We start from the raw sequence: 20,377 nt of genomic DNA on the forward strand, positions 1-20,377 counted from the left end.
CCATTGCATTGTATTTGATTTCCTTGCATCTTGTCAATTCCAAAACTTTGCCATATCCTAACTTGCAAAAACCCCTTCACTCAATACTTCTATGCTCACTGACCTACATTGGCTCCCAGTCCCGCAGTGCTTCCATTTTAAAGTTCTCATCCTTGTGTTCAAATCCCTCCATGGCCTTGCTCCTCACTATTTATGTAATCTCCTCCAACCTTCAGAGAGCTCTGTATTCCTCCAACTATGGCTTCTTGCACTTCCCCTGCTTCCTTCACTACACCATTGGAGGATGTGCCTTCAGCCATCTTGACTCTCTCTGGAATTCTCTCCCTAAACCTTGCCGTCTCTCCACCTTGCCCTCCTCCTTTAAGATGTCCTTTAAAACCTACCTCTTTGACCAAGCTTTTGGTCACCTATCCTAATGCCTCCTCCTTTGGTTTGCAGTCAAATTTTGCTTGTTAACACTGCTGTGAATCGCATTGGATGTTTTACTATGTTAAAGATGCTCTATAAACCCTATACCCCAAGGACTACAGTTCAAGAAGGCAGCTCCCCACCACCTTCTCGAGGGCAATTAGGGACGGGCAGTAAATGCTGGCCTAGCCAGCCATGCCCACATCCCATGAATGAATTTTAAAAAATGCAAGTTGTTCATTCAACTTCTGCAAGGATACTTCTCAAAGACGCCACATTCTCACAATACTTTTAAATATATGAGCCTTCATAAATATTTTCACATAGATATCCTGTTGCTCTGCAGTAAGAAACATATTGTTTGCAAATGAGTGGGCTGTTGGCTGTACTTCTGTACGGTTGCCCTTTTCCCTGCAATTCAGGAAGTTTTCTTGTCAAGGAGACAGCTATAGAAAGTTCCTGGAATTCAAAACAAAATTACTAATGAAGGGTGTTCTTATTTGCTCATTAGCAGTACCCAGAATGTTCACTGTCAGTAATGCCAGACGTTCTCTTAGTGAAGTAACTAAGCTCTTTAAGGTTTATACAGACTGTGATGCATCTTGAGGTTTTTTTCTTCCTGAAGCTGATGTTCATCAGTTAAGCAGCTTCAGCCATAACTGGCCCAGTATTTGCTGTTAATAGATGGTGGGTTTCAGCTTTCTTTAAAGAAAAAAGGTGGTGCACGATCATTTGCCAGCATGTATCTCTCTCAGCTATGTCATCTGAGAGTTTTGACTCTGCTGGTTGCAAAACTAGATGGGCTAAATTTTCCTGCGTTCGTCAGGAACACAACATTGGGACCATATGCGGTTCCCATGCTTGCACTCGTCATCAAGTCAGCCATCGGTGCAACTCTGCATGAGGCAGCTTGTAATTGGCTGCTTCCGCGTTCGCTATCCAATTAAGGACAGCACGCGGTTTCCGAAGGCGGGAGGCCCAGTGAGAGGGCCTGCAGAAGTGGATGGCCAACAGCCCCACCGCGAAAGGTAGGTTCTACTGAGGCAGAAAGTCGAGCATGAGGGTGCCTCAAAATGGAGGCACTCTTGAAAATCTGCTGAAAATTTGAAATTAAAGAAGGTCCACAGTTGTTTGGGCCATCAGTGTGGAGGGGAAACTCCTCCACAGGATTGGTTTTAGCCACGGCTATAGCCATTCATTGGGCGAGTGAGAGGAGGCACCAGTGGCCCTCCGGGCTGCCGCCAGGAGGTGGCCTCCAAGTTGCTGGATTCAACCTCTGGATTCAGTGGGGACGCATTCTGATGCTTGGAAAATGCCATAGACGTCAGAAAAGGGCCCCTTAATTGGCTGCCTGCCTCCGTTGAGCGGGTTGCCAAGTCTGGTGGCAAACTCCCTGAAAAATTCACCCAGAGGTGGGACAGCGTCTGGGAGCCAACCCAATTTTCCGCTTATTTCCAGGTCTCTCTGCCTCCAAATCAACCTCCCATGGGGCTGGGAAAATTGCTGCCAGTGTTTCCCCTTTCCCTGCCTATGTACTTGCTTTAAACCTGTTACATGTGTAACATTTTTCAGTTCTGACGATAGGTCACTGACCTGTTTGTTTCTCCACAGACGCTGCCTGACTTGTTGAGTATTTCCAGCATTTTCTGTTAGTATTTCAGATTTCCAGCTTCTGCAGTATTTTGCCTTTCTGCAGACTACCTGTGTTGGTAGCTAAATGATTGTTGTGTTGCTTTCACAAACTTATCAGCTTGACAATTGGAGTTGATGACTTGGTACTTCTCTTCAAGATGGCCTCACAAAGTTAAATCCTAGTTGAGAGAGAAGCAGAGTTCACGTTTCAGGTCTGTGGTTCTGATGAAATCTCAAAGACCTGAAACGTTAACTCTGTTTCCTTCTCCACAGATGCTGCCAGACCTGCTGAGTACTTCCAGCACTTTGTTTTCATTTCAGTTTTCCAGTATCTGCAGTATTTTCTTTTATATTAAATCCTAGTTGACCATTTTCAGAACTACATTGTACTTATGGAGATTGAAAGACTAAAATAGAATTCTATGTTAGTGTGCAGTCTTTGAATGTAGTTCTATCTCCATGTGCAAAACACCATCCTGCTTACAGTTGTTTTCCCTTATGTCTGGCAAAGGACTTTAAACACAACATTTTTCAAAATGATTCTAATGAAAGGTCTTAGACAGTGTAGGCTGGGGAGAGCATGTAGTTTGCACACCGCTCAGTGAGAATGTAAACTCTTGTTCCATGTTTCCACCATTAAAAATGATGTACTTGTAATTTTAGGGAGGTTAAAGTGCTTTAAAAAATGAATCACAAGTTCGGTTCCATTTTATAATCTATTATCATCTTGGGGCAATCAGGGATGTACAAAAAATACTGGCCCATCTGCAATGCCCACATCCTGAGAGTGAATTTTGAAGAAAAGAGAAATAAAGAAATTACAATTGATAAAATAGTATGTATTCTCATATATCAATCTCTGTCATTTAAGGTGTTGGGCCTTAAATATTTCCTGTCACTTACCCACAGTGTCCTCTGCTTACTGACTGCTCTTCAGATATTTTTTGGTAATTTCAGTTTGGCAAACATCTGTTTTTCCAGTAATTATCTTGAAAGATGTTGATTCAGTAAAGTTGGATGCAGGAAGAGATATCCAATATTTGATTGTAAGCAGTATGAAAGCTTGGTGATAAATAAGAAATGGTGGTGTGAAAGCAGATTTGTGGCAAAAGATTTGATTTGGAGGAAGTCACAACTACTGAAGTCTTGTCCTAATTCTGTGTCTTTTACGATTTTGAAGAACTTGTAATATCAGCACTCTCCAGTTGTTCATTTTCACTTTTAGCCTCGATTTTATGAACTAGACTTTCCATAGTTGGAAGATACAATAAATACAAATCCAGTCTTAGAATTCACACTTAAGTTTCATTATCACACTTTTCTTGGTGTTTTGTGGAGTGAGTTGAGATTACTTTGTTAAATGCAGCAGCCAGGTTACAATTTGTAAAGGAGATGGAACAGTCCATTAACTGAAACTAGCAGAGACCTGCAAAACATTTGCGGTGAAATTAGTATCTTCATTGCAACAGTGCTTATTTAAATCCCCAGCTCATGCCATGCCATCATTTCCATGCCATCTCATGCCAAACCCATCCCATTCCTCCCACCCGTTCTTCATATGCCATCCCCACAACCTTCCCATGCTACCCGCCAACCAATGCCATTCCTTCCCTGTTGGTAGGAGGCTGGAGACCAGTATCACAGAATTGTTACAGTGCAGGAGGCCATTCGGCCCATCGTATTGCACTAGCTCTCCGAAAGAGCAGATCACTCAGTTCCATTCCCTGCCTTCTCTCTGAAACCCTGCACGTTCTTCCTTTTCATATAACAGTCTAATTCCCTTTTGAATGCTTCAGTTGAACGTGTCTCCACCACACTCCCAGGCAGTGCATTCCAGACCTTAACCACTCGCTGCGTGAAAAAGTTTTTCCTCATGTCACTTTTGCTTCTTTTACCAAATACTGTAAATCTACGTCCTTTCACGAGCGGGAACGGTTTCTCTCTATTCTGACCAGACCCCTCGGGATTTTGAATACCTCCATCAAATCACCCCTAAGCCTTCTCTTCTCCAAGGAAAACAATCCTAACTTCTCCAATCTGTCTTCATAACTGAAGTTCCTCATCCCTGTAACCATGCTTGTGGATCTTTTCTGTACTCTTTCCAATGCCCTCATGTCTTTCCTAAAGTGTAGTGCCCAGAACTATGCAATACTCCAGCTGAGGCCAAACTATACAAGTTCAACATAACTTCCTTGCTCTTGTACTCTATGCCCCTATTAATAAAGCCCAGGACACTGTATGCTTTATTGGCCTTGCTCTCAATCTGTCCTGCCACCTTCAATGATTTATGCACATATACACCTAGGTCCCTCTGCTCTTGCACCCCCTTTAGAATTGTACCCTTTATTTCATATTGTCTCTTCATGTTCTTCTTAACAAAATGAATCACTTCACATTTCTCTGCATTGAACTTCATCTGCCCCTGTCTGCCCATTCCACCAGCTTGTCTATGTCCTTTTAAAGTTCTACACTATCCTCCTCACAGTTCACAATGCTTCCAAGTTTTGTATCATCTACAAACTTTGAAATTGTGCCCTGTACACCAAGTTCTAGGTCATTAATATATATCAGGAAAAGCAAGGGTCCCAACACTGATCCCTGGGAAACTCCACTACAAACCTTCCTCCAGCCTGAAAAACATCCATTAACCAATACTCTTTGTTTCCTGTCAGTTAACCAATTTTGTATCCATGTTGCTACCATCTCGTTTATTCCGTGAGCTACAGGTTTGCTCACAAGTCTGTTATATGGCACTGAATCAAATGCCTTTTGAAATTCCGTGTACACCACATCAGCAGCATTGCCCTCATCAACCCTCTCTGTTACCTCCTCAAAAAACTCCAGCAAGTTAGTTAAACATGATTTTCCCTTAAAAAATCCATGCTGGCTTTCCTTAATTAACTCGCATTTGTCCACGTGACTATTGATTTTGTCCCGAATAATTTTTTATGGAAGTTTTCTACCACCAAAGTTAAACTGACTGGCCTGGAGTTGAAGGTCTTATCTTTACAACTTTTTTTGAACATGGGTGTAACGTTAGCAATTCTCCAGTCCTCTGGGCCACCCCTACCCCCTCACCCCGAGTCTAAGGAAGGCTGAAAAGTTCTGGCCAGTGCCTCTGCAATTTCCACCCTCACTTCCTTCAGTATCCTTGGATGCATCTCATCCGGTCCTGTTGCTTTATCCACTTTAAGTACAGATAGCCTATCTAATACATCCTCTTTATCAATTTTAAATTCTTCTAGTGTTTCAATTACCTCCTCTTTCACCACTGCTTTGGCTGCATCTTCGTCCTTGGTAAAGACAGATGCAAAGTATTCATTTAATATCTCAGCTATGCCCTCTGCCTCGTGTAAATCCCCTTTATGGTCCCTAATCAGCCCCACTCCTTTTTACCACCCTTTTACTCTTTATATGTCTATGGAAAACCATGGGATTCCCTTTAATGTTAGCTGCCAGTCTCTTTTCAAGTTCTCTCTTTGCTGCTGTTATTTTCTTTTTCACTTCCCCTCTGGACCTTCTATATTCAGTCTGGTTCTCCATAGTATTTTCTACCTGGCATCAGTCTTGAGCATACTTTTTCTTCTTTATCTTAATCTCTACCTCTTTTGTCATCCAGGGAGTCATGAATTTGTCTGCCCTACCTTTCCCCTTCAAGGGAACATAACTTGACTGTGCCCAAACTATCTCTTCTTTGAAGGTAGTCCATTGTTCAGTTACTGTTTTTCCTGCCCCAACCTTTGACTCCAATTTATTCTTCCCAGCTCGATTCTTTGCTCATTGAAGTTGGCTTTCCCCCAGTTAATTATTATTACTCTGGATTGTTCTTTGTCCTTTCCATAGTCAGCCTAAACCTCATGATTCAATGATCACTATAGTAACCAGTAACTGAGGCTGGGGAGCAGCAAGAACTGGGCGTGCTGGAGGCCAGTAACTGAAGCCGGAGCGCAGCGAGATCTGGAGCCCAGAAACAGAGGCCGGGGAGCAGTGAGAGCTGAAGTCCAATAACTGTGGCACGTGCACCAGGCTCTTCCTATCAAGTCAACACACGGATCATTCAGAAAATGCGGACAGACACAAGCTGTATTATAGATGGTAAAGTAGAATTGGATTGATAGTGTTAGTGGGTGTAGCACCATCTGCTGGATATACTGGCTGTCCAAATTGTATTTTTTTTTGGTCTTTGCTTAATCAGTAAGGAAATGCGCATATTTCCTTTTCATATTGTGATAGAAATCACACCTGGCAAATGGAACATATTAATTTTGTCACATGGGATACTACTTAAACCTTTTTTTAACTGTACGTTGCACATAACTTGTTTTAAAAAAAAACAGAGCTGAACAGCTGAAAACTTGGTTGCACATTGGCATTCGAAAACACTGTTGAATAGAGAGACAATGGGAGTGTGCACTGATTCATTTAACAAGATTGGTCTGGGCAATAGTGATAATCAACCACCTTTGTCTGTCTAAGAGCCAGAACTCCAACCCCCACCAAGTGTGTCTGGAAAGCTTTGAGATCAACAACCCTCCCAGAAGCTGTTGTTTCACACAGAGAGGGTCACATGACCTGCCTGCTGGTCAGACTGGGGTCTTTTTGAATTGTGCCACACAGAAAGGGCAGATTACAATTTGAACAGAAAGGAGAGGGAAGGTTTCCCCCTCGCTGTCTCTCTATCCAGCAAAGTCCCAGAAAAGCCACGGTGGCAGATTCTACGCTTCAAGACTATAGACCAAGTATATCTTCAACCTTTTGGTTCCAGAGAAGTAAGTTTGAAATTGTGCACCTGGCCCCAACGCAAACTCTAAGATCTTAACTTCAGTTGAGGACATTGTCACCCAGTAACTGAATTCCATTTATTACAAACTCAACTCGTATCCATGGTTGCGTCGCGTATTGTAATTTTAACCGTGTTAGAGTGATAAGGCAATAAACTTACATCCATATTGTTTAAACCTAAGGAAACCTGTCTGGTTCATTTGCAATTACAATTAGAGAGCAGTGAGCAAAGACTCACTGAGGGGGTAAGCTAAAATCACTGTGTTTTAAAAGATAAACCCTGTTATGGCCAAACCAGGAAAGGCGCAAGAGGGGAGCCTGAGACCCCTTCCTCACCCAGTTGTAACAATGGCCGGAATTTTACCCCACCCCAACGAGCCGGATGATGTAAAATGGAGTGGGAGGCTCCGAGTGACCTTCCCGACCCGCTCCCGCCTCCACCGCCCTTTACATAAGGGCCTTCGCCCGCCTCCACGCGGATTTTACATGTGGCAAGTGGGCATCCGGGACCTGAGAGAAGACGCCTGGAAAAACCAGGCGGCTGCCGATCGTCCCGGCTCTACGTCGTCTTCTATCTTAGGCTGGGCTGCAGTCCCAGCAGTGGCCACCGCTCCCGGTGTTGCTGCTGGGACTAAGAGCTGACGGCCTACTGATTGGCCGGCAGCAAAATGAAGCGGGACTTCCTCCCTCAAGAGTGTCAAAGTCCCGCCTCGGAACAATTAAAGCTTGGGGTCCCGTAAAATACGAACGGATCCCCAGGCGAGGCGGAAGTGGGTTCGCCACCTACTTTTACATCAGTGGCTGTCTTCTGTCTGCCCACTGTAAAATTCCGGCCAGTATTTATAAACTTGCTTCCCTTATGGCATACTATATAAATTCGTTGGTGTGGTTCCAAGTCATAGTAACTAAAAAGTCCCTAGTTCAATTCCCGCTCTGCAGTGAGTTGGTTATCTCAGCCAGGGCAGCAAATGATGTGATTCAGTTGTCCTCAGGCCCTCAACAGAAACAAGTTGGCTGAAGTTCCTGCTCCTGATGGTTCGCCCATGAATCGTTCTGGAAATATTGAATGTGTGGTTGAGAATAAGATTAAACTTGTGTTCTGCCCACTGCCATTGAATAACCAACCAGAGGAAGACTTGAAATGATTGTTGTATATTCGAGGACATTGGGCTTTAGCGTGCCCTGGTGAAAAGAGCTAGGATTTTGTCAACAAAAATATTGTAGACCTGAATATTTTGCAGTGCAGTCCTTACTAACTAGTAGTGATTGAGTGGAGCCGCATGCAGTACTACTCCCCAGAGTGATTTTGGGGTATGTTTATACCACAGATTTAGTAACCAAGTTGGGAGAGCATGGTGTGAAATTCCCTGGAGCAGCAAAGCTCACAATGCTTGAGTGTGACACATTTGAGTTCATACAGTGTCAAATTGGTTTAAAAGGTGTTTGTGTGGTTGGGGTCCCTTTTATCTCCTGAACATTTTTTCAAAATGCATCTGGAGGTCATTGAAGTTTTAGCAACAGGAGTAAGCCCCTCGAGCCCATTCATGTGACTCTTGTGGCTGATCTGTATCTTAACTCCATTTATCTACCTTGATTCTATATCTTTTACTACTGTTACCTGAAAAAAAAAGATCATTCTCAGTTGTGAAATTTTCAATTGACTTAGCCTCGACAGCTGTCAGATAATTGACACTGCCACCCGTAGTTAAATTTTAATTGCTTTGAGTTGAATGGTGCACATGCATGTAACCATGCAGTCTGAATCTGGTAGCTGCACTGTAAATACAGTATTAATAATGTTCTTGGTATGTTTATTAGTGAATTGTCCTCATTGTACATTTTGTGGACGAACTACTTCAAGAAGATCTATGCTATCTTTGCTTCTTGGAATCTCTGGCAGATTCTACAACACTGGAGTAATAAATTGTGATTACGCATTGCAGGGGTGGCCTATTTGTGACTCCAGATCCACAGCAATGTGGCTGACTCTTCAACTGCCCTCTGAAATGGCCTAGCAAGCTACTCACTTGTACCAAACCACTATGCTTTTAAAAAATTCATTCATGGGATGTGGGCGTCGCTGGACAGGCCAGCATTTAATGCCCGTCCCTAATTGCCCTTGAGAAGGTGGTGGTGAGCGGCCTTCTTGAACCGCTGCAGTCCATGTGGGGTAGGTACATCCAGAATGCTGTTAGGAAGGGAGTTCCAGGATTTTGACCCAGCGACAGTGAAGGAATGGTGATATAGTTGCAAGTCAGGATGGTGTGTGAGTTGGAGGAGAACTTGCAGGTGGTGGTGTTCCCATGCATTTGCTGCCCTTGTCCTTCTAGTTGGTAGAGGTCACGGGTTTGGAAGGTGCTGTCGAAGGAGCCTTGATGCGCTGCTGCAGTGCATCTTGTAGATGGTACACACTGCTGCCACTGTGTGTCGGTGATGGAGGGAGTGAATGTTTGTAGATGTGCTAATCAAGTGGGCGGCATTGTCCTGGATGGGGTCGGGTTTCTGGAGTGTTGTTGGAGCTGCACCCATCCAGGCAAGTGAAGAGTATTCCATCACACTCCTGACTTGTGCCTTGTAGATGGTGGACAGGCTTTGGGGAGTCAGGAGGTGAGTTACCCACCGCAGGATTCCTAGCCTCTGACCTGCTCTTATAGCCATGGTATTTCTATGGCTACTCCATTTCAGTTTCTGGTAAATGGTAGCCCCTAGGATGTTGATAGTGGGGGATTCAGCAATGGTAATACCATTGAATGACAAGGGGAGATGGTTAGATTCTCCTTTGTCAGAGATGGTCATTACCTGGCACTTGTATGGCTTGCAGCAGTTCGAGGCGGCAGCTCACCACCACTTTCTCGGGATCAATTAAGAATGGACAATAAATATTGTCTCCGCTCACATCCTAGGAATTAATTTTTTTTAAAAGCTACAGAACTCCCAGGATGCTTAAGAAAGGGCCATCAGGCCAGATCTTAGAAAAATGCTTCTTGAGTTGCATGCACTGCTTGCGCGCCTGATGGCCAGTGTTGATTTCTCGTGATGTAATGCTGTGAGCCACCTTAAGGTGGCCTTTTCTTTATTCACCATACAAATCTGCTGTTGTAGTGGGGACTGTTTCTGGCAAAAGCACGAGAATTTAGAATGCTTGGAGCCTATTATGCAGTGGAGACGAGTTCTTGCTACAAATTTGGGCATGGACAAGACATAAATGTAAAAGTACAGAGGCCTAAAAAATTACTGTAAGAACTCTATCCAACTTACTGCTACATATTTGACCTCTAGATACTGGCTTTACTATATCACTGCAAATAAATAAAAGTGCTTTATCATTTTGTACAAGGAGCCATCCATAATTGATATCTAGTGGATGAGTGTTTATGCTCCTTGCACATTTTCATTGTATGTTATAGTCTACTCTTAATTAGTTGTTTTGGATGGAAAGAAATCTTAATTAAGCAGCTGAACTAAAACAGCATTTAACTTTGTTTAGTTTAGTTTAGTTTAGAGATACAGCACTGAAACAGGCCCTTCGGCCCACCGAGTCTGTGCCGACCATCAACCACCCATTTATACTAATCCTACACTAATTCCATATTCCTACCACATCCCCACCTGTCCCTATATTTCCCTACCACCTACCTATACTAGGGGCAATTGCTAATGGCCAATTTACCTATCAACCTGCAAGTCTTTGGCCTGTGGGAGGAAACCGGAGCACCCGGAGGAAACCCACGCAGACACAGGGAGAACTTGCAAACTCCACACAGGCAGTACCCAGAATTGAACCCGGGTCGCTGGAGCTGTGAGGCTGCGGTGCTAACCACTGCGCCACTGTGCGAAAGAAATTGAGTTAATAGAGAATTCAAATTGACTTTGAATTCAAACAAGCAAATTATATTTTGCTTTGGACGGGGTAAAACGGGAGCATTTGTGAAAAAGATGATGTTGAACAATCTCTAATACTGTTTTGAAACTGTTCTGAAGGTACCTATGTTGGAACTTATATATAGAAATATTGGTACAAATACTAAAATGATTGGATAGCTGTAAAGAATTCTAATGATTCTCTTCCCCTCTCTCATTAGGTGCAACAAGAGAAATTGGTTCAGCATTAACCAGAATGTGTATGAGACACAGAAGTATAGAGTCTAAACTTCGTCAGTTCTCGGCGTAAGTTATTTTGCTTTTGTAAAGGTTGAATTATAAGTGCACAGTGAGGAATAATTATTTATGGATTATTTATTTTAATTTGTTCAAAATCTCCTTAGATTGATTATAATTTCGAAGGTGATCTGGCTGAATTGGATTTATTTAGAGGCCTAGTTTTCAGGAAAATGTAAGAGCTCATTCAGCTGAGCCAATTCATTTTCCATTTTTGTTTCCAATCAGCTGAGTGACATTTAGATTACATTTTTGAATTTCTACTTGGGCACTCAATTGGGTTACTTCAGTTCATTTATGAGCAGCTTTTAATTGTATCATTTGAAATTTTAAGTGCATTTCCTTCAGCTTTTTCTGCAGAACTGTGTCATACAAGCTATGCGTCAAAAATATTCAAATGAAGTCTTTCTTTACCAATCAAGTTGAGTGCAGTACATCATATTCTTTCAGTGTTGCATGTTAAAATCAATCGAGATGTCCTTTCTTTAATCATTTGAAAAATGTCAAACAGCATATTGGTTGCCTTTCTATCAGATGGTTTCTGTTTAAATACTTACAATATACAAGATTTGTTTGCATTCTTCTCAGATTTAAAAAACCCAGTTATTTTTTCTAATCTTAACATTATTTGATTAACTTAGAGCTCTGATCGATTGCCTGATAAATCCACTTCAGGATCAAATGGAAGAATGGAAGAAAGTAGCCAACCAACTGGACAAGGATCATGCAAAAGGTACAGTTAACCAAGGATTCTTTGTAAGTATGCTCTTATCAAACAATTGCAAAAAGATTTTTTTTTTAAAAATAGTCTCATCACTCTAAAGGTCTTTTTTAAAAAATAAGTTAAATATATAATTGGCTGCTTTTGTGAGCCAGTCCTTATTCCAGGTTAACCAAAATCTCTCATGCTATAGAGCAGGGTTGTCCAACGTTTTCATTGCATTCAACTCCACATTGCAATTTTTGTCTTGCATAGGGGGCCAGTGAGACAATTTCGGAAGGATAAAGGCATTAAAAAATGTTTTTATTCATTTGTGGGACGTGGGCATCACTGGCTAGGCTAGCATTTGTTGCTCATCCCTAATTGCCCTTGAACTGAGTGACTTGCGAGGGCAATTTAAGAGTCAATCACATTGCTGTGGGTCTGGAGTCACATGTAGGCCAGACCAGGTAAGGACGGCAGATTTCCCTCATGGTCATCCTTAGACTAGCTTTTAATTCCAGATTTATTAATTGAATTCAAATTTCAGCATCTGTCACGATGGGGTTCAAACCCATGTCTGCTAGAGCATTAGCCTGGCCTCTGGATTACTAGTCCAGTGACATGAACACTACGCCACTGCTTCCCTAAGTTATCTTACTTTTAATCAAAACAGCAACAAATGTACATTTTTGTGAAGAAGCTTTCAATGAGAAGGTTAATTTGTTGACTTATTTTCTCATCATTATATTGGACGCTGATTCAGTGAGATACCTGGCATTTGTTTGTTTGCATAAGTAGTCAATGCTTGTCTGCATACCTGTTGTAGCAATGCGGAGTATTCCAGATAGACGTCCATCTGTCAGGAATATGAAAACATATAAATTAGGAGCAGGAACAGTCCGCTCGGCCCCTCGAGCCTGCTCCGCCATTCAATAAGATGATTGCTGATCTGATTGTAACCTCAACTCCACATTCCTGCCTACCCCCAATAACCTTTCACCCCCTTGCTTATCAAGAATCTATCTATCTTTGCCTTAAAAATATTCAAAGGCTCTTCCACTGCCTTTTGAGGAAGAGAGTTCCAAAGACTCACGACCCTCGGAGAGAAAAAATTGCTCCTCATCTCTGTCTTAAATGGGCGGCCCCTTATTTTTAAACAGTGACCCCCTAGTTTCTAGATTCTTCCACAAGAGGAAACATCCTTTCCACATCCACCCTGTCAAGACCCCTCAGGATCTTATGTTTCAATCAAGTCGCCTGTTATTCTTCTAAACTTCAGCAGGTACAAGCCTATGCTGTCCAACTTTTCCTCATAAGACAAGCTGCCCATTCCAGGTATTAGTCCAGTGGTTTGATCTCTCTCTTTTCCCTTCCTTCCCTCTCCCTCCTTCCCTCTCCCTCCTTCCCTCTCCCTCCTTCCCTCTCCCTCCTTCCCTCTCCCTCCTTCCCTCTCCCTCCTTCCCTCTCCCTCCTTCCCTCCCTTTCTCTTCCTCCCTCCCTCCTTCTGTCCCTTTCTCTCTCTTCCTCTCTCTCTGTCTCCTTCTCTCTGTCTCTTCCTGTTGTGCACATCCATCTCTGTGTTGTGCCACCCTCCGCCCCCTCCCCCCCTTTCAAGCTTCTTGAGTATTGTTGGAGCTGCACCCATCCAGGAAAGTGGAGAGTATTTCATCACACCCCTGACTTGTGCCTTGTAGATGGTGGAAAGGCTTTGGGGATTCAGGAGGTGAGTTATGCGCCACAGGAGTCCTAGCCTCTGACCTGCTCTTGTAGCCACGGTATTCATGTGGCTACTCCAATTCAGTTTCTGGTCAATGGTAGCCCCTAGGATGTTGATAGTGGGGGATTCAGCGATGGTAATGCCATTGAATGTCAAGGGGAGATGGTTATATTCTCTCTTGTTGGAGATGGTCATTGCCTGGCACTTGTGTGGCGCAAATATTACTTGCCACTTATCAGCCCAAGCCTGGATATTGTCCAGGTCTTGGTGCATTTCCACATGGACTGCTTCAGTATCTGAGGAGTCGTGAATGGTGCTGAGCATTGCGCAATCATCAGCGAACAACCCCACTTCTGACCTTAAGATTGAAGGAAGGTCATTGATGAAGTAGCTGAAGATGGTTGGGCCTAAGACACTACCCTGAGGAACTCCTGCAGTGATGTCCTGCAGCTCAGATGATTGTACTCCAACAACCACAACCATCTTCCTTTGTGCTCGGTGTGACACCAACCAGCAGAGAGTTTTCCCCCTGATTCCCATTGAATCCAGTTTTGCAAGGGTGCCTTGATGCCATACTCGGTCAAATGCTGTCTTGATGTCAAGTGTAGTCACTCTCACCTCACCTCATCTCTTGCGTTCAGCTCCTTTGACCATGTTTGAAGCAAGGCAGTAATGAGGTCAGAAGTTGAGTGGCCTGGCAGAAACTAAATGAGCAACACTGAGCAGGTTATTGCTAAACTTATGCCACTTGATAGCATTGTCGACAACTCCTTCCATAACTTGACTGATGATCAAGTGTAGACAGATGGGCCGGTAATTGCTCCCTGTTCTGTGTTGTATCCCCCCTGTGTAGTGTCCACCCCCCCCCCGTGCGCTGTGTCCCCCCCCCTCCCCCCGTGCGCTGTGTCCCCCCCCCTCCCCCCGTGCGCTGTGTCCCCCCCCCCTCCCCCCGTGCGCTGTGTCCCCCCCCCCTCCCCCCGTGCGCTGTGTCTCCCCCCCCCCGTGCGCTGTGTCTCCCCCCCCCCCGTGCGCTGTGTCCCCCCCCCGTGCGCTGTGTCCCCCCCCGTGCGCTGTGTCCCCCCCCGTGCGCTGTGTCCCCCCCCCGTGCGCTGTGTCCCCCCCCCGTGCGCTGTGTCCCCCCCCCGTGCGCTGTGTCCCCCCCCCGTGCGCTGTGTCCCCCCCCCGTGCGCTGTGTCCCCCCCCCGTGCGCTGTGTCCCCCCCCCGTGCGCTGTGTCCCCCCCCCGTGCGCTGTGTCCCCCCCCCGTGCGCTGTGTCCCCCCCCCGTGCGCTGTGTCCCCCCCCCGTGCGCTGTGTCCCCCCCCCGTGCGCTGTGTCCCCCCCCCGTGCGCTGTGTCCCCCCCCCGTGCGCTGTGTCCCCCCCCCGTGCGCTGTGTCCCCCCCCCGTGCGCTGTGTCCCCCCCCCGTGCGCTGTGTCCCCCCCCCGTGCGCTGTGTCCCCCCCCCCGTGCGCTGTGTCCCCCCCCCCGTGCGCTGTGTCCCCCCCCCCGTGCGCTGTGTCCCCCCCCCCGTGCGCTGTGTCCCCCCCCCCGTGCGCTGTGTCCCCCCCCCGTGCGCTGTGTCCCCCCCCCGTGCGCTGTGTCCCCCCCCCGTGCGCTGTGTCCCCCCCCCGTGCGCTGTGTCCCCCCCCCGTGCGCTGTGTCCCCCCCCCGTGCGCTGTGTCCCCCCCCCGTGCGCTGTGTCCCCCCCCCGTGCGCTGTGTCCCCCCCCCGTGCGCTGTGTCCCCCCCCCGTGCGCTGTGTCCCCCCCCGTGCGCTGTGTCCCCCCCCGTGCGCTGTGTCCCCCCCCCGTGCGCTGTGTCCCCCCCCGTGCGCTGTGTCCCCCCCCCCGTGCGCTGTGTCCCCCCCCCGTGCGCTGTGTCCCCCCCCCGTGCGCTGTGTCCCCCCCCCGTGCGCTGTGTCCCCCCCCGTGCGCTGTGTCCCCCCCCGTGCGCTGTGTCCCCCCCCGTGCGCTGTGTCCCCCCCCCGTGCGCTGTGTCCCCCCCCCCGTGCGCTGTGTCCCCCCCCCCGTGCGCTGTGTCCCCCCCCCCGTGCGCTGTGTCCCCCCCCCCCGTGCGCTGTGTCCCCCCCCCCCGTGCGCTGTGTCCCCCCCCCCCGTGCGCTGTGTCCCCCCCCCCGTGCGCTGTGTCCCCCCCCCCGTGCGCTGTGTCCCCCCCCCCGTGCGCTGTGTCCCCCCCCCCGTGCGCTGTGTCCCCCCCCCCGTGCGCTGTGTCCCCCCCCCCGTGCGCTGTGTCCCCCCCCCCGTGCGCTGTGTCCCCCCCCCCGTGCGCTGTGTCCCCCCCCCCGTGCGCTGTGTCCCCCCCCCGTGCGCTGTGTCCCCCCCCCGTGCGCTGTGTCCCCCCCCCCGTGCGCTGTGTCCCCCCCCCCGTGCGCTGTGTCCCCCCCCCGTGCGCTGTGTCCCCCCCCCCGTGCGCTGTGTCCCCCCCCGTGCGCTGTGTCCCCCCCCCGTGCGCTGTGTCCCCCCCCCGTGCGCTGTGTCCCCCCCCCGTGCGCTGTGTCCCCCCCCCCCGTGCGCTGTGTCCCCCCCCCCGTGCGCTGTGTCCCCCCCCCCGTGCGCTGTGTCCCCCCCCCCGTGCGCTGTGTCCCCCCCCCCGTGCGCTGTGTCCCCCCCCCCGTGCGCTGTGTCCCCCCCCCCGTGCGCTGTGTCCCCCCCCCCGTGCGCTGTGTCCCCCCCCCCGTGCGCTGTGTCCCCCACCCCGTGCGCTGTGTCCCCCACCCCGTGCGCTGTGTCCCCCCCCCCGTGCGCTGTGTCCCCCCCCCCGTGCGCTGTGTCCCCCCCCCGTGCGCTGTGTCCCCCCCCCGTGCGCTGTGTCCCCCCCCCGTGCGCTGTGTCCCCCCCCCGTGCGCTGTGTCCCCCCCCCGTGCGCTGTGTCTCCCCCGCCTCATTCTGTCCCCCCCCTCCATGTCCCCCTTTCTCTCTCTCCCTCACTCTCACCCGCTCTCTGTCTTCCCCTACCCGCTCTCTGCCGCTCCCTCTCTCTGTACCCCCCGTCCCCCTCCCTCTCTCTGTCCCCTCCCTTTCTCTCCCTCTGTCCCCTCCCTTTCTCTCTCTCTGTCCCCTCCCTTTCTCTCTCTCTGTCCCCTCCCTTTCTCTCTCTCTCTGTCCCCTCCCTTTCTCTCTCTCTCTGTCCCCTCCCTTTCTCTCTCTCTGTCCCCTCCCTCCCTCTCTCTCTCTGTCCGCCCCCTCCCTCTCTCGCTCCGTCCCCCTCCTTCACTCTGTCCCCACACCCTCGCCGCCTCTGCTTCCCTCCCCTGCCTCCCCCTGCTCTTGGCCCCCCCCTACCCCGCCACTCTCGCTCGCTCAGTCTCTCTCTCTCTCTCTCTCTGTGGGAACGCTCAGCAGAGCAGGTTTGTGATTGTTCAGTTTTTTGGACAAAAAGCGCAAGTCACTTTCATGGCTGACAGGTGATGGGAGCAGGAACTGCAGTTTCCTGACTTCGGACAGCTTTCGAGTTTTCCGGCAGGTTCCAACTTTTTTTAAAAGCCCGCCAGAAAACCCCAAAGCTCTTCGTAGTTGGGAAACTGCTGTTCCCGCTCCCAGCACCTGTCAGCTGTGAAACTGACGTGATTTTTAAAAAAAAAGCCAATCTAGAAAAAGAAGCCAATGCAAAATTTCTCATCTCTGAAATACATCCGCAGGCCAGATGGAAACCTTTAACGGGCCATATGTTGGACAACGTAACATGCATTGTTTCTGGGGAAAGTTGAAATAGGATTGCAGGTGACCAGGAAGGTGCAGATACGCACAGCTTACCCTCTTATGTGCAAGTCTCTTACCTGGTCTTCACATACCTCTCTGCCTCGCTTTCCTCCTTTAAGACACTACTTAAAACGCACCTGTTTGACCAAGCTTTTGGTCATATGACCTGATGTAATCCCCTTATGTGGCTTGGTGACATAATTTGTTCTATAATTCTCCTGTGAAGCACCTTAGGATGTTTTGTTACGTTAAAGGTGCTACATAAATATAAGTTGTTGTTGCTTTAGGTTGAAGTAATGCTGCAAAGCTTGAAATCTATTTTCAATCATGTGTACTAGGCAGACCAGTAGAATTGGTATTAATGGCAAATAATCTTTTAAATTTACTAAATAGCAGTATGCACTGTTTCTAACATGACGTACACTGCAGTAGGAGATCTATAAAATATGGAATTAATTATAGTGGGGATGCAATACAGAATAATATAGACCTTGAAAGAAGTTTTCTTTGTTTAAAGAATATAAGAAAGCACGACAAGAAATCAAGAAGAAATCATCTGATACATTGAAACTTCAGAAGAAGGCCAAGAAAGGTATGTTGTTTCACAAAGCACATTTGCATTACTGTTAATTTATATAGTGCAATGTTAACATTTTACCAGTAGGTTTATCTCATTAACTGCAGCAGTTTTGAACCTACTTTTTCTACACAGTTGTGTTGTCCATTGATATGAAGTTACGGATACTATCGTCCACTTCATGATAACCCAGCAAAAGGTGGATAAGCAGTATATATTGACTCAGTACAGCTGTTTATGACAATAAAAATAATGCAGAAGTGATAAAGCTTGTTCTTACTGGTTTCAGGCATCATTACATCCTAATTTCTGTGAACTCGTAATATTTGGTGTTTGAATTTGATTTACTCATAGTACCTTTTTTAAAAAACTGTCACTTCTTTTGTACAAAACATTAGCCTGAGATTAATTGGCGTACACCACTGAAAAAGAAGCCACGCTCTCGTTAATTTGCACTACATATTTCTACCCCTGGGAAGATAAATCAATGCCATCAGCATAAGTGTAGGAGACATGATGCTATCAGTGTTACAGTTTCTTGAATCGCAGGAAACCTAAGAAGCTCACAAGATTATCCCTCCAAGGGTCCAGACCACAGAGTGAACTTTTACCTTCATTATTGTCACCAAGATAATTACATATGAGGAAGACCATACAATACTCTAAGCCTATTCTACTGCAGGAACTGGCAGTCCCCTAACACAGTATCTAATGGTCATTGGCAATGTGGTTGATAATGAAGAAGAAAGCTATGGACTGCAGGAAGGTGTCAGTGGACTGGTCAGGTGGGCAGAACAGTGGCAAATGGAGTTCAGTCTAGAGAAGTGTGAGGTAATGCATTTGGGGAGACTGACAAAGGCAAGGGAATACACAAATGGTTGGATGGTGCGAAGTATAGCAGAATAGAGGGACCTTGAACTGTATGTCCACAGATCCCTGAAGGTGGCTGAACAGGTAGATAAGGTGGCAAAGAAGGCATACGGGCACTTTCCTTTATTAGTTGAGGCATACAATATAAGTGCAGTGAGGTTTTGCTGGTACTGCATAAAACACTGGTGAGGCCACAGGTAGAGTTCTGCGTGCAGTTCTGGTCAGCGTATTATAGGAAAGATGTGATTGCACAAGGGAGCGTACAGAGGAGATTTACAAAGATGTTGCCTAGACTGGAGAATTTTAGTTATGAGGAAAGATTAAATAGTCTAGGGTTACATACGAACATATGAATTAGGAGCAGAAGTAGGCCATTGGGCCACTCCAGCCTGCTGCACCATTCAATAAGATCAAGGCTGATCTGTTTGTGTTTCGAATTCCACACTCCCTTCTACCCCCGATAACCTTAGATTCTTGTTAGGCAAGGGAATCAATCTACTTCCGCCTAAAAAAATATTCTATGACCCTGCCTCCACCAACTTCTGAGGCAGAGTGTTGCAAAATCGCACAACCCTCTGAGAGAAAAAATTCTCCTTATCTCTGTCCTAAAAGGGCGACCCCTAACTTTAAAACAGTACCCCCTAGTTCTGGACTCACCTACAAGAGGAAACATCCTTTCCACATCGACCTTGTCAAGACCGTTCAGGATCTTGTATACTTCAATCAAGTCTCCCCTCACTGTTCTAAACTCCAGTGAAAACAAACCCATCTGTCCAACCTTTACTCATAAGACAACCCACTCATTCCAGGTAGCAATCTAGTAAACGTCCTCTGAACCGCCTCCAATGCATTTACATCCGTCCTTAAATAAGGAGACCAAAACTGCACACAGTATTCAAGATGTGGTCTCACCAGTGCTCTGTATAACTGAAGCATTCCTCTTGTAATAAAGGATTGCATTCAGTTAGCCTTCTTTATTACTTGCTGTACCTGCTTTCTAACTTTTTGTGACATGCACTAGAACACCTATATCCCTCTGCACCTCGGCATTCTGCAGTTATTCTCTGTTTAAGTAATACTCTGCTTTTTTACTCTTCCTGCCAAAGTGAACAACTTCACATTTTCCCACATTATACTCCATCTGCCAGATTTTTTCCCCCTCACTCAACTTCTCTATATCGGTCTTCAACCTCCTTATGTCCTCTTCACAACATACTTTCCTCCCTATCTTTGTGTCATCTACAAACTTAGTTACCATGCCATTACTCCCCTCCTCTAAGTCATTGATATAAATTGTAAAATGTTGAGGCTGTAGCACAGACCCCTGAGGGACTCCACTCGTCACATCCTGCCAATCAGAAAAGGACCCATTTATGCATACTCTGTTTTCTGCCAACCAGCCAATCTTCTATCCATGTTAATATGTTGCCCCCTACACCATTAGCTCCTACTTTGCGCAATAAGCTTTTATGTGGCACCTTGTCAGATGCCTTCTGGAAATCCAAGTACAGTACGTCAACAGGCTCCCCTTGATCCACAGCACATGTTACTCCTTCAGAGAACTCCAATAAATTGGTTAAACATGATTTCCCTTGCACAAAACCATGCTGACCATTCCTGATTACCTTGAGTTTTTCTAAGTGCCCAGCTATAGCCTCCTTAATGATCAATTCTAACACCTTCCCCACGACAGACATTAATGTCTGTTACATGCTTTTTGCCTTCCCTCTCCCCCACTTTCTTGAATAGAAGGGTTTATATTTGCTTTTTTCCAGTCTGATGGAACCTTTCCAGAATCTAGCAAATTTTGAAA

General features: G+C 47.0%; 1 protein-coding gene across 3 annotated transcripts in view; it reads left to right on the top strand.

Moving 5' to 3' along the window:
• LOC137370169 (protein MTSS 1-like) overlaps nt 1-20,377 on the top strand; it is a 261,536-nt gene that overhangs the window by 188,759 nt on the left and 52,400 nt on the right. For 2 of the 3 annotated variants that reach the window (XM_068032441.1, XM_068032442.1), the window contains exons 4-6: nt 10,905-10,989; nt 11,622-11,713; nt 17,635-17,709. In XM_068032441.1, coding sequence (XP_067888542.1) covers nt 10,905-10,989; nt 11,622-11,713; nt 17,635-17,709 — 252 coding nt within the window. Of the gene's footprint in view, nt 1-5,918; nt 6,136-10,904; nt 10,990-11,621; nt 11,714-17,634; nt 17,710-20,377 lie in introns of those variants that run through there. The other variant, XM_068032443.1, reaches the window with a different exon arrangement.

Source organism: Heterodontus francisci, chromosome 5 (genome assembly GCF_036365525.1).
Source record: "Heterodontus francisci isolate sHetFra1 chromosome 5, sHetFra1.hap1, whole genome shotgun sequence".
NCBI lineage: Eukaryota > Metazoa > Chordata > Chondrichthyes > Heterodontiformes > Heterodontidae > Heterodontus > Heterodontus francisci.